Consider the following 13,891-nt stretch of genomic DNA (forward strand, 5'->3'; position numbering starts at 1 on the left):
ACTTCCCCAGTACTTGGGAGGCGGAGGCAGATGCATCTCTCTAAGTTTGAGGCCAGCCTGGTCTACAAAGAGTACCAGGACAGCAAGGGCTTTTATACAGAAAAACCCTGTTTCAGAGAACCAAAACTAAAAAAAAGATTCAAACAGCTACGAGTCACATGAGTACCTGAATTGAACCCAAGTCTTCTGGAAGAGTAGCTATAGCTTTTAACCACTGAACTATCTCTCCAGCCTTTTTTTTCAAGACAGGGTTTCTCTGTGTAGCCATGATTGTCCTGGACTTGCTTTGTAGACCAGGCTGGCCTCGAACTCAAAGATCTGCTTGTTTCTGCCTGAGTACTGGGATTACAGGTGAGAGCCAGAGTGCCTGGCTTCTCCAGGCCTCTTACACTGGGAATAAAAACAGAAACTTTCTGTACTTCATCCCTTCAAATTAGGCCTGAGGTGACTACCACTCCGGTGTGCCATCTATTCAACCAAGTGCAAGTTCCAAATGGCCAAAGCACATCTCTGCAAGTGCTTGAATAATGAAACGGCAAGGCACCTCGGTTCACTTGGGCTGAGCTGGCCCCACCAGAGCCAGATTAAAAAAAAAAAAAAAATCATATTTATTATGTACACAATGTCTGCCTGCATGTACACCTGCACGCCAGCAGAGGGCATCAGATCATATTATAGATGGGTATGAGCCACTATGTGGTTGCTAGGAATTGAACTCACAACCTTTGGAAGAACAGTTAGTGCTCTTAACCTCTGAGCCATCTCTCCAGGCCCCAGAATCAGGTTTTAAAGCACATGGAACACGGGAAGAAAACACGCTACAATGAATCATAAATAAAACCCTATTTATTTTGAGACCGGGCCTCTTGCAGCCCAAGGCTGGCCCTGGATTCCTGATCTTGCTCCACCTCCAAAGTGTGTGTTTGGCAGGTGCGCTTCCCTCAGCTGTCCACAACAGCCATGGTTTATTATATTCAGAAGTCAGAAAAACCTTAGGCACAGCCAGGTTCCTTCGCCTGGGAGGAGGGTGCTACACACACAGCACTGGTCCCGAGATGCACAGCAGCTTGGGCAAGGACCAGAAATTGCTGATCCATTTTGAAGGGAGGGAAACAAGCAGGCTTCAGACCCCGAGAGATTGTCTTTCAGTAGCCTGGAGTCTCATTTCTTAGTCGCCATTCCTTTACCTACAGAGACAGAAATACCAAGTTATGTTTGAAAATTAGGCACTTTGACAAGACCAAGGGCTGCTATTAATGCCTGCCACCACGACGGCCAATAACCACGCCCGACGTAATTTTCTGAATTCTAGCTGCACCTCCAGTGAGCCAATAGGCCTGCAGCCTACAGCCAATTCCTGCTGGACCTATCATGACTGCATAAGCCTAATTCAAACCAGAGGCAAATGTCATCTCCAAGACCCAGATACCAGAAATTTCAAAATAGTTCCATGAACTTCAACATTGCTAACTTTTCTTTTGGTTTCTATGTTTGTAGCTTTGACTGTCCTGGATTGGCTTTGTAAACCAGGCTGGCCTTAAACTCAGAGATCTGTGCCTGCCTCTCCAGTGCAGGGACTGAAGGCCTGTATCACCACGCCCTGCCATAGGCAACTTTTCTGATTCAATCACATGGCTCATAACATGGAAATGTCACCGGGCGCGGTGGCGCACGCCTTTAATCCCAGCACTTAGGAGGCAGAGGCATGCGGATCGCTTTTAGTTCAAGGCCAGCCTGGTTTACAAAGTGAGTCCAGGACAGTGAAGGCTAACACAGAGAGACCCTGTCTCGAAAAACAAAAAACAAAAAAACACAACCAACCAACCAAACACAAAAAAGTCATAGGTTTCTTGTTCTTTGTTTGAGACAGGGTTTCTGTGTAGCCTTGGCTATCCTGTACTTGCCTTGCAGACCAGGCTGGCCTTGAACTCATGGCAATCTGCCTCTCGGAGTGCTGGGGTTAAAGACGTGTGCCACCACATCCTGCTTGTTGTTTGTTTTTTAAAATATGTTTTTGTTTGTTTAGCTAGATGACTGGTCAACTACCAAACCAAACAGAAGCAAAGCCTGAGCTTTTTTGGCACTGGCCTGTAACTCAAACTCTAGGGAGGTGGATTCTTGAGATGAGGAGTTCAAAGGCACCCTTGGCTACATAGTAACTTTGAGGCCAGCCTAATTTTACTGGAGAATCAGAAACAAATTTCAGAAGTGACCAGATAGTGTGCCTTACCCCCTCAGAAGTTCCATCAAACAGCCCAATCACTCTGAAGCATCAAGTCTCTTGTAGCTTCGGCATCTTGGGTTTCCTAGAGAAAGAAGAGTCAGTGAGCCGCATGGCTAAGACTAAGCTGGCGACCCCACAGCTACCACACCAAGAACTAATCTCCCCCTTCAGCCCAAGCTTCCCACCCCGTCTAAGATCCCACCCACTCAGGACTGGCACCCCAGAAAACAGGGCAGGCTGAAGGGCTAAAGGTGTCTGCTACCACATTTTAACCACACAGCTCCTTCTGGGGAACCCCTGGGCATACAACCACCTCATATGGTAACGTGTCAGAAACGGTCATCACCAAGCCTGTGACTACCCAAGTTTGACCTCCAGGATCCACATGGTGGAAGGAGAAAAAGAAATAGAATTAAACAGGTGAAATGAAGGCCAGGAGTATGCACACCTTTAATCCCAGCACTTGGGAGGCAGAGCTGAGTCCAAACCATGCAAGGCCCCAGCGAGGCCCCTGACATGAAACACGTCCCAGGCCAAGCATGATGACACATGCTTAAAAGCCCAGAAATGTTAAGGCCGAGGGAGGATTGTGAATTCAAGGTCATCTTCAGGATAGTGACCTTCCTTAAACAGACAAGTGGTAGGCGATGGAGCACGCCTTTAATCCCAGCACGTGGGAGGCAGAAGCAGGTGGATTTCAGTTAAGAGGCCAGCCTGATCTACAAAGTGAGTCCAGGACAGCCAGGGTTGCTACACAGAGAAACCCTGTCTCTTAAAACTAAAATAAATAAATAAAAGGAAAATTCAATGACTTATTTGCCTCTACACCACATGCAAAGCTTTCCCACCACAGTTAAAAAAAAAAAAAAAAAAAAAAGAGTTAAACAATGAAATGCGGCTATTCTATCCACTTGTAGCTCACCCACGCACGTGGAACGTGTCTGCCATAGTGTCTGAAATTTCTATAACCTTGCTCCGGAGAGAGCAGGGCAAGGCCTCAAACCACTTCGTAACTGCTCTGGCAAGCACTGTAGGAATGCACAGGGTCACCGCAGACCCAGGCACGCTGGAGGCTTGCTAAGGAAATCACTGAAACCCTGCACAGCCAGAGTGCCTGGAGAACTCTGGAGGACAGGATTAGAGATGCTGAATTTGTCTCTCGAGGCCCCATTTTGGCTGAGGGAGTAAGGAAGTCTCTCTGGAAGAGGCCATCTTATTTAAAAGGTTAGGCAGTGTAAGCTGACAGTATAGAACAGTGTTTCTTAAACTCTCACGACAACAGAAATAATGTATATAGCATACATACCTATGGAAAAAAAATATATGGCCCTTTCTTCCTTATTCTTCTCAAGATGTATTTTCCAGGCTGGAGATCAATTCTGAGATGGGATGTAGGCTGCCGTCACATTACATAATTCGACAGTGGTTCAGGGAAATGAGGGCCCATTTCCGGACAGGCAGAGCCGTACCAGGACATCTTCCAGAAGATGCTGGGTGGGTCAGCCCTTCCACGCTATGGGGCCGTCCACCAGGCCTCGATTTCCAGCTAGGAAGGGGGTTCAAAGGCACATTCAGCCCCAGCCTATGCCTCTCACCCAGTTCTAGCCCCTCGAAACGCTCTCTATAACATTATCTCTTGAGGGGAGCCCCTCCGTGCTTCGGTAGGGCTCGCGGAGGTTTGGACCGAGTCCCCCAGCTGAAGTCACCCCATGACACGTGTCTCTCCGGGGAGAACCATTCCTGCTCCACCGCAGTCTGCCCTCCTGCTCCCGCCACTGAGCTTCGCGATCCCTACCTGGACTCGGAAAGGCCCGGCCTGGCTCCTGGCTGCTGATGGCGGTAGATGGAGAAAGGGCGAGAACCGCAGCGCGAACGAGGATGCGCCCACCAGGCATGGCTGCTGATTGCGCACGCACACCTTTGCTTAAGGTCACCGCCACAGCAGCAAGCCGCGCACGCGCAACGTCATCGCCAATGTCATCGCGCAGCCCCGCCCCGGAGCCGGCTGCGCGGGCTCCAGGATGGTGACGTCAGCCATCCCAGGGCGTGGCCTCGAGCGCGGGATGTTCCCACTGAGTCACCCAGGTGGTGGTGACAGGCGAACTCAGGGAGACCTCAGGCCTGGTACCCTAGCCCCTTTATAATCTGGGTACTATGACTAAGTGCTTGGAATAGGATGGAGCGTTGACAGCCATGGCTGTCCCATAGAGACAGGTGTCCCCGCTGGGCAGCACTTGAGCGCGGGGCTCAGAGATGGACCAACGCTTCGGAAAGTGATGCGCAAAAGAGGTAGAAAAGAAAAACCTCAGTGGAGCCGGGCTTTAAGCCCAGCACTTGGGAAGCAGAGACAGATGGATCTCTGTGAGTTCGAGGCCAGCCTGGTCTACAAAATGAGTCCAGGACAGCCAAGGCTACACAGAGAAACCCTGTCTTGAATTAAAAAAAAAAAAAAAGCTTATGGCCACACTGGGATCAGAAGTCTCCTGAGAGCCCCCTCTCCAACACACACAGGGGCCTTGCACTTGCAAGTGCTCTACTTAAAGCTGATAGAGCTCAGCTCTTTCTTGAATTTTTTTTTTTTAAGGTGAGACAGTTTGATTCTCACTAATTTACTGGTGTCATAAAACACAGCTCACCCGGCTAGAGAGATGGCTCAGAGGTTAAGAGCACAGGCTGCTCTTCCAAAGGTTCTGAGTTCAATTCCCAGTGACCACATGGCAGCTCACAACCATCTGTAATGAGATATGGTGCCCTCTTCTGGTGTGTAGGTGTACATGCAGATACAGAATTCATATACACAAAACAAATCTTTAGGCCAGGCATGGGCGCCCATGCCTGTAATCCCAGCCCTCGGGAGGCAGAGGCAGGTGGATCTCTGTGAGTTTGAGGCCAGCCTGGTCTACAAAATTAGTCCAGGACAGCCAAGACTACACAGAGAAACCCTGTCTGGAAAAACCAAAAAAATAATAAGATAAAACACAGCTCACAGCCGGGTGTGGTGGCACATGCCTTTAATCCCAGCACTCGGGAGGCAGAGGCAGGCGGATCGCTGTGAGTTCGAGGGCAGCCTGGTCTACAATGAGAGTCTGGGACAGCCAAGGCTACACAGAGAAACCCTGTCTCGAAAAACAAAAAAACAAAAAACAAAACAAACAAACAAACAAACAAAACCACAGCTCACACCTGAAAGGAGTTAAGACTTTGATTTTGGCTTAGGAAGGTGGATCTGCAGCTAGAGGCCCTTGGCACTGAGCTGAGTCTGAACCGCAGACACCAAACGGCGGAACAAAAACTGACTCTAGCAAGTTGTCCCTGCATCTCCACTTATGGGCTGTGGGATGTGCATGTACACACATTCAAAACAACAAATGTAAAATATGAAAGCTACGTACAAAGAGTTTATTATCAGGGCTAGAGAGATGCCTCAGCAGTTAAGAGCACTTGCCACTCTTACAGAGGACCCAGCTCCAATCCCCAGCACCCACATGGTGGCTGCCAACTATCTTTAACTCCTGTTCCAGGAATCTACACGTTCAAGTAGCTGGATTACCAGCCTGTAACCCCCAGGCCCAGCTGGGAGTCATCTCTTTGAAATGCAGTTGCCTAGGGACTGGAAACTCCCATCTTCCAATGTTTTGATGACAAGAGCTTGTTCCTTGACTCCAAATAACAAAACCTGCCTGCTTTGGGCCACTGAGATGGCTCACTGGGTAAAGGCATTTGACACTAAGCCTGATGGCCTGAATTTGATCCCTGGCATATGTGTAGTGGAAGGGGAAGACCAACAAGCTGTTCTTTGACCTTCCATGTAAAGTATGACACACATGCACACATAAATTAAATACAGCTTTAAAACTTAACCTCTATTTGTCTTAGTCATTAACAATTTTTAAATCATTTTATGTGTATGTGTCTTAGTTAGAGTTACTATTCCTGTTGTAAAACACCATGACCCCACCTCAAGTAATGGGCAAAGAGACACCTTGTTGGTCAGGGGCAGAGCAGATGGCAGTCCTTTATTCATCTTAACTTGATGCCTGGCTTGGGAACCAAAGGGTTTTTTTGTTTGTTTGTTTTTATAGTTTTTTGAGACAGGGTTTCTCTGTGTAACTCTAGGCTGTGCTAGACTTACTTTGTAGACCAGATTGGCCTCGAACTCATAGAGATCTACCTGGCCTCTGTCTCCCAAATTGTTTTATGCCTAGGACACATAAAAATCCAATCCAAAGCCGGGCATGGTGGTGCACACTTTAATCCCAGCACTTGGGATTACAAAGAGTCCAGGGCAGCCAAGGCTACACAGAGAAACCCTGTCTCGAAAAACCAAGAAAAAAAAAAAAGATAAGCAAAGCAGCTTCAGCATTATGTCCTCTAACTTTTTTTTACCTTAGATTTATTATGTATACAGTGCTCTGCCTGCATATACACCTGCAGGCCAGAAGAGGGAATCAGATCACATTATAGATGGTTGTGAGCCACCATATGGTTGCTGGGAATTGAACTCAGGACCTCTAGAAGAGTAGTCAGTGCTCTTAGCCTCTGAGCCATCTCTCCAGCCCAGCTTGAGCATTATGAAGAGACATGGAACTGGAGACTAAAGGGTAGAGAGGAGTAGCCTGTTGTGAGTGGCCAGCCCTGCCACCTGGGGCCACGGTGAGCTGCCAGCTTGAGCTGCCACTGAGGGCCACCTCTGAGTCTGTGGCCATGCAGCAGCAGGAGTTGGTATAGATGTCCATGGCTCATAGTACCACTAGAGATCATGGGATGTATCTGGTTGGGGCAGCTGGTGAACATATGGATGTCCTGGTGCCGTGCAGAACTGGTCCCGCTCCTCACTGGCTTCAGACCCCTGGAGAGCTGGCCCCACCAGTGTCAGCACTTGGGAGATGGGGGCAGTCCCTGTGCATTGCCTAGGCAGCACAGTAGAGTTAGCCCTAGTGGCAGGAGTATGGTGAGCCAAGTGTGAGCCCAGTAGATCCAGGATGAGTACCTACTATATAGGCCCAAAGAGCAGGCACATACACAGTCTCCTGCCTGGTCCACTTCCCAGCCATGTGCCCCATGCTACTTGCCATCTAGTCTTGCCCTGGCTGCTCCTTTTTTAAAGATGTACCTATTTATTTAATATATATAAGTATTTTAGCTGCATGTACACCTATAGGCCAGGAGAGGGCATCAGATCATAGTATATATGGTTGTGAGCCACCATGTGGGTGCTGGGAATTGAACTCAGGACCTCTGGAAGAGCAGCTAGTGCTCTTAACCTCTGAGCCATCTCTCCAGCCCTCCTGCTCCATCTTTGTCCTCATGGTGACTTCCCATGGTCTGGCAACCTTCCTTTGTCTCTGTCTCTGTCTTTCCCTGGGACCCCCCCCCCCCCCCCCCCCCCCGACTCAGCTAGCATAGTCAAGTTAGAATAGATCGACACCTGCCCAGTTATGGTGCTTGAAGCTTATTAATAAATGTAACAGGAGGCCTCTGTCTTAATAAGTAGGAAGCTAGGAGACCTACTAGAGTGCAAATGTGTCTATGATGTCCTCTAATGGAGAGGCCCTCATGGTCATGAAGGGAAAGCACTGTGTGGCCATCACTGCAGATGGGTGTTTAGGGATCCAGGCCCAGATGGTGACCACGGACTTCCAGAAGATCTTTCCCATGGGGGACAGGCTCTACACGGGCCCGGCTGGGCTGTCCACCGATGTTCAGATAGTCTCCCAGTGCCTCAAGTCTGACTGAACCTGTACGAGCTGCAGGAGAGTGGGCAGACCAAGCCTTACAACCTCATGAGCGTGCCAACCAACCTCTTGTGTGAGAAGCAGTTTGGTCCGTACTACACAGGGCCTGCCATTGCTGGCTTGGACCGGAAGACCTTTAAGGCCTTCATCTTCTCTCTAGACCTCATTGGCTGCTCCATGGTGACTGATGACTTTGAAATCAGTTGTACCTGCTCCGAACAAATGTATGGGATGTGTGAGTCTCTCTGGAAGCCCAACACGGATCCAGAACACCTGTTTGAAACTGTTCCCCAGGCCGTGCTGGATGCCTGTATCAGGAATGGCTGTCATTGTGTACATCATTGAAAAAGACACAATCACCACCAGGACACTGAAAGCCCGGATAGACCAACCCCACAACCCCAGTTCCTTTTTGTTGTTTTTCTTTTTAATAAAATCCCCTCTTTCACTCAAAAAAAAAAAAGAAAAAAAGTGCAGCAGCTCATGTTAGCTGCACTTCTGCATGGCAGCATGAGAATCCAGCCTGCAGACATTAGCTCTTGCAGGCTCCAGAACCTTGGCTACCGGACCCTTCTGTTTTGCCTTGCCTTAGAGCTGCTTATGCAGAAATGGTTAAATAGGAGGAAATGGTTAAATATAGTATGATAGAACTAGCGATGAACACTCTAGGAATTGGAGGGTGGAGAATCACACAGAGAGATTTACTGGGAAAGGTGGCAGAGCTGGCTGACATTTGCCACTAGTCCAACAAGGGTGGCAACAAGGGTGGGTTCGTTAACCTGCCACAGCCAAGAAGGGCATCTCAAAAAGGACAGGCTGGCTCTTGCGGGAGATGGGGGGGGGGGAGCTTCTGAAAAAAAGGGAAGGATCAGCTCCAGATTGTGGCCCTCATGAAAGGCTCAGTCTCGGGGCCCCTGGAAAGATGGCTCAGCGGTTGAGGGCACTGACTGCTCTTCCAGAGGTCCTGAGTTCAATTCCCAGCAACCACATGGTGGCTCAGAACCGTCTGTAATAGAATCTGAATAGAATCTGAATCTAATCCCTCTTCTAGTGTGCATGAAGACAGAAACACTCATATACAAAAGATAAAGAAATCTTTCAAAGAAAGAAAGAAAAGAAAGGGGCAGTCTGGTAATAAGATAGCTCAGCCATTTTTGTTCAAGAGACCCCAGCAATCAGGGAGTTTGTTTATTGGTAAGAAAGCAGGACTCAGTGGCTGGAGAGGCGGCTCAGTGGGTAAAGGTGCTCGCTGCCGATCCGGAAGATTTAAGTTCAACTCCTGGAAACTGTGCGGCAGAGGAAGAGAAGTGGCTCTGGCAAGTTGTCCTTCAACCAGCACACATGCTCGGTGGCAAAGTGCATGTGTGCGTGCACACACCCAGTAAACAATTAAGTGTGTATAAAAGGAAACAAGGAAGAAAGAAAGGAAGATGAAAAAGAGAAAAGAAAAGAGTAATCATGGGAAGGAGGGAGAATGGGAGGATACAGGGGATGGGACAACAATTGAGATGTAATATGAATAAATTAATAAAATATGTTTTTAAAAAAAAAAAAAAAAAAAAAGAGTAGTCATCCAGGCCAGTAATTTCAGTTTTTGGAAGGTAGAGGTGAAAAGATCAAAAATCCAATGTCAGCTTTGGCTATATGTCAGGCTTGAGATCAGCTCTGACTTAAAAGAAAAAAAGAAAAGCAGGAAATCCTGAAAAGAATATTTTGCCATGGTATTTTTGGGGGAAACGAGATGGTTATGATTCTAGCTGTTTTCACTGGTGTGTTATTAACACCAACCCACCAATCCCGTAAACAGCCAGACCATTTATATCCTGGGAACTCTGAGCCACAACCTGCAGTAGGTTACACAAGAAACCAACCCTGAGCAACAGTCATTGTCATTGTCACAGGAAGCCAGTTTGCTATAAGTCATATTTGCAGGAAGCCAAGGGCTCTCTGGTGACAATCGAAAACCAATCAACCAAAAAAAAAAAAAAAAAGAAAAAAGCCAGGCGTGGTGTCGCAAGCCTTTAATCCCAGCACTTGGGAGTCAGAGAGAGGCAGATCACTGTGAGTTTGAGGACAGCCTGGTCCACAAAGTAAGTCCAGGACAGCCAGGGGTACACAGAGAAAACCTTGTCTCGAAAAACCAAAAACCAAAAACCAAAAAAAAAAAAAAAAAAAAAAAAAAAAAAGAAAAATGAAAAAGCCAATCAACCTGTAACTTCTGTTCCAGCTTCAAATATCCAGACCATGATTAATAATTGGTAGCTTCCCTAGTTTATGCCCTGGCTTCCAACTTAACACCAACTAAAAGAAGACAAATATGTTCCCTTAACCAAATGTGTGAGGGCACACAACAGACAGACCTTATATGTGAGGTGCCCACAGAGGATGAATTGTAAGTTTCTGTTTTTATCTCAATGGGCATGGTGTTGCACGCCTTTAATCCCAGCACTCGGGAGGCAGAGGCAGGCAGATCTCTGTGAGTTTGAGGCCAGCCTGGTCTACAAAGTGAGTCCAGGACAGCCAAGGCTAACACAGAGAAACCCTGTCTTGAAAAACAAACAAACAAACAAAAAACACCTCGATCTGCCTGCGTCTGCCTCCCAAGTGCTGGGATTAAAGGTGTGTGCCACCATGCCTGGCCTGAATTCTAAATTTCTAATCAGGGCTTTCTCCTCCCTCCCTCCCTCCCTGCTTTGTTCTTGTTTTTGGTTTGTTTTGAGACAGAGACTTGCTATGTAACCCCTGCTGGCCTGAAACCTCAAACTTGTGATAATTTTCTTTCTCTTCAGCCTCTGGCGTGCTGGGGTTACAGGTGTAAGCTACCAAGCCCGTTGGCAGCACAGCACGAAGGTCCTTGTGCCCACAGATTTCAAGAGAAATCAGGAATGTTGAGCGTACAGGGTTGTCCTCTCAAAGGAATAGGTGTAAAACCTGTTCTTCCATACAGAAAGCTGGCAACTGGAGGTGACTAATAGCCTGGTGATCTGCGTTATCTGCTGGGCCAGGCCATATCAAGTTCTTTTAGCCAGGATCAGAGATACTTAGTAATCTAAGTGACCCTTTCAGGCAGGTGTTCCCCAAGCTTCCACAACAAGGACCAGAGGTACCTCATAGTATTTATTTTATTTATTGCATATGAGTGCTTTATCTGCAGAAGAGGGTGTTAGATCACATTATAGATGGTTGTGAGCCATCATGTGGTTGCTGGGATTGAACTCAGGACCTCTGGAAGAGCAGGTGGCGCTCTTAACCACTGAGCCATCTCTCCAGCCCGAGGTACCTAATAGTATAAATGACTCTTACATTATCTATGTAGCCCAGGGCTCCCCCTCGCTCCCACAACTAGGATTAGAGGTGTCTAATAGCCCAAATAATCTGTACACTATCTGCATGGCTGAGACCAGGTCACATCCTTCCTTAGGCCTGTAGGATAATACAGGTAACCTATCTCTAGAATCTATCTTCTTGCAAGAAATGACATGTACCCCAAATTAGTTTTAATGTAACTATGCTTTATTGTGCACCAGGGATTGTTTTACACCAGGGCACATTCCCCCTTCCCCCAAATTATACTGGGTTTAAATATATTGGCAATAAACCAGGTTGATCCAGTTTTTTTTTTTCCTAGACAGGGTTTCTCTGTGTAGCCTTGGCTGTTCTGGGCTTGCTTTGCAAACCAGGCTGGCCTCGAACTCACAGTGGTCCATCTGCCTCTGCCTCCCGAGTACTGGGAATAAAAGTGTGCCACCATGCCCAGCTCCTTTAATCCAGGTTTATGAAGTCAAATCTGAAGTGAGGTATACTTTGGTTTTTAGTTTTTCAAAATAGGGTTTCTCTGTGTCGCCTTGGTGTCCTGTACTTGCTTTGTAGACCAGGCTGGCCTCGAACTCATAGAGTTTAAAGATTTATTTATTAAGATTTATTTATTATTTATACAGTATTCTACCCGCATGTGTGCCTGCAGGCCAGGAGAGGGCACCAGATCTCATTATAGGTGGTTTGTGAGCCAACATGTGGTTGTTAGGAATTGAACTCTGGACCGACCTTTGGAAGAACAGACAGTGCTCTTAACCTCTGAGCCATCTCTCCAGTCCTCAGGAATCTGTTGTTAAATGCTTAAAGACTAGAGATGTACTCTCTTTTTTTCTGAGACAGGGTTTCTCTGTGTAGCCTTGGCTGTCCTGGACTCGCTTTGTAGACCAGGCTGACCTCGAACTCACATCAATTCACCTGCTTCTGCCTCCCGAGTACTGTGTGCCAGCACTTGGGAGGCAGAGGCAGGCAGATTGCTGTTCTAGGCCAGCCTGGTCAACAAAAGTGAGTCCAGGATAGTCAGGGCTACATAGAGAAACCCTGTCTTGGAGAGAAAAAAAAAAAAAGAACAAGAAAGAAAGAAAAAGAAAAAAGAAAGAAAGAAAAAAAGGTGTGCGCCACCACACCTGGCAAGATGTACTCTTTCATCTGTGTCTATGGATCATTGCAGAAGGAAGACAAAAAGGGTACTTCCCATACCTCGGCTTGATGTGTCCCATGGTGGAAATCTGCATGCTTTTGAGAGATGCAGAGGCCAGTGGATTTCTGTGGCATTATAAGCAGAATCTGAGGTCCACTACCCTGCTACCAAAATACTGAGGGACGGAATTTTTTTTTTTTTTTTTTTTTTTTTTGGTTTTTCGAGACAGGGTTTCTCTGTGTAGCCTTGGCTGTCCTGGACTCCCTTTGTAGACCAGGCTGGCCTCGAACTCACAGCGATCCGTCTGCCTCTGCCTCCCGAGTGCTAGGATTAAAGGCGTGTGCCACCACGCCCGGCTCAGCCTGCTCTTTTATTCCACCCAGGGGCACTGCTTACAGTGAGCTGGGGCCTCCCATATTATCGCTAATTAGGAAACTCTGGGGCTGGAGAGATGGCTCAGTCGTTAAGAGTACATACTGCTCTTCCATAGGATCTGGGTTCAATTCCCAGCACCCACGTGTCAGCTGACAACTGTCTATATCTCCAGTTCCAGGGAATCTGATGTCCTCTTTTGCCCATGTTACATACAGTTACATAAATGCAAGCAAAACACTCATAAACACAAAAGTAATTTTAAAAAAAAGAATGCAAGCCAGGCGTGGTGGCGCAGGCTTTTAATCCCAGCACTCGGGAGGCAGAGGCAGGTGGATCTCTGTGAGTTCGAGGCCAGCCTGGTCTACAAAGTGAGTCCAGGACAACCAAGGATACACAAGAGAAATCTGGCCTCGAAAAAACAAAACAAAACAACCCCCCCCCCAATCGTTTTCATTAAAGTTAAGCCTCCCTTCTTAAGATTGCAAACAACGTAAGCTCAGAACCCCGACTATCCATCAGAATACTACCTTCGGGGTCCTTTAGGACAACCAGTACAGACAGCAGGTTGCATACACTACTAAGGAGGTTGCTGTTGGCAGCTAGTGCACATTTCTGGATTCTTATTTCAAAGTTTCTCGTGGCTACGGATGACCTTGAACTCCTGATCATCCTGTCTCCAACAGCCGAGTGCTAGGATTACACAGGAGTGCGCCGCCACGCCCAGCCAGAACAGAAAGTTACTAGTAAAGGGTTTCCTTGTAGCTCAGAGTAAAAAGCGAGAAAAGCCAAGTGGCAGCACGCCCAGAACCGCGGTAGGAGACGGGCTCTGCCCCTTCCCAGGGGCTTGGGGCCCGCCTCCCTCGTCGCGAGGCAGGCTGGGAAGTCGGCCTCCCTAAAGATGGCGGCAGAATTGAAAAGTTGGAGCTACTCCCGCGGCCCTGAAGGGTTCGGGCGAGCTGGGGGGTATGGGGATACCCTTCCAGAGGGGATGGGATGGACTGGGGGGTAGGCGAGTGTGCTCCTTCGGCCCTGAGGTGAATGTGGAGGAGTCTGGAATGGCCCTGGGTCTCTTGAGGGACTTTCGAGAGAGCGGCCTTTGCCTAG

The 13,891-nt window shown here is 47.8% G+C and overlaps 1 protein-coding gene, 1 non-coding gene and 2 pseudogenes across 2 annotated transcripts in view; 2 read left to right on the forward strand and 2 right to left on the reverse strand.

Annotated features, from left to right (window-relative positions):
- Positions 1–3,171: 3,171 nt before the first annotated feature.
- LOC127206020 (small nucleolar RNA SNORA9) lies at positions 3,172–3,304 on the reverse strand. The gene has a single exon (XR_007832716.1). It is a non-coding gene; the product is annotated as a small nucleolar RNA SNORA9 (small nucleolar RNA).
- A 763-nt stretch (positions 3,305–4,067) lies between these two features.
- LOC127205519 (proteasome subunit beta type-3-like) lies at positions 4,068–10,851 on the forward strand (annotated as a pseudogene).
- Positions 10,852–13,308: 2,457 nt separating this feature from the next.
- LOC127206092 (uncharacterized) lies at positions 13,309–13,416 on the reverse strand (annotated as a pseudogene).
- A 272-nt stretch (positions 13,417–13,688) lies between these two features.
- Ccm2 (CCM2 scaffold protein) overlaps positions 13,689–13,891 on the forward strand; it is a 62,071-nt gene continuing 61,868 nt past the window's right edge. The window contains exon 1 of the mRNA XM_051164924.1: positions 13,689–13,792. Within this exon, the coding sequence (XP_051020881.1) occupies positions 13,781–13,792 (12 nt within the window). The 5' untranslated portion in view covers positions 13,689–13,780. The remainder of the gene's footprint in view (positions 13,793–13,891) is intronic.

The sequence above is a fragment of the Acomys russatus genome, chromosome 22 (assembly GCF_903995435.1).
Source record: "Acomys russatus chromosome 22, mAcoRus1.1, whole genome shotgun sequence".
Lineage (NCBI taxonomy): Eukaryota > Metazoa > Chordata > Mammalia > Rodentia > Muridae > Acomys > Acomys russatus.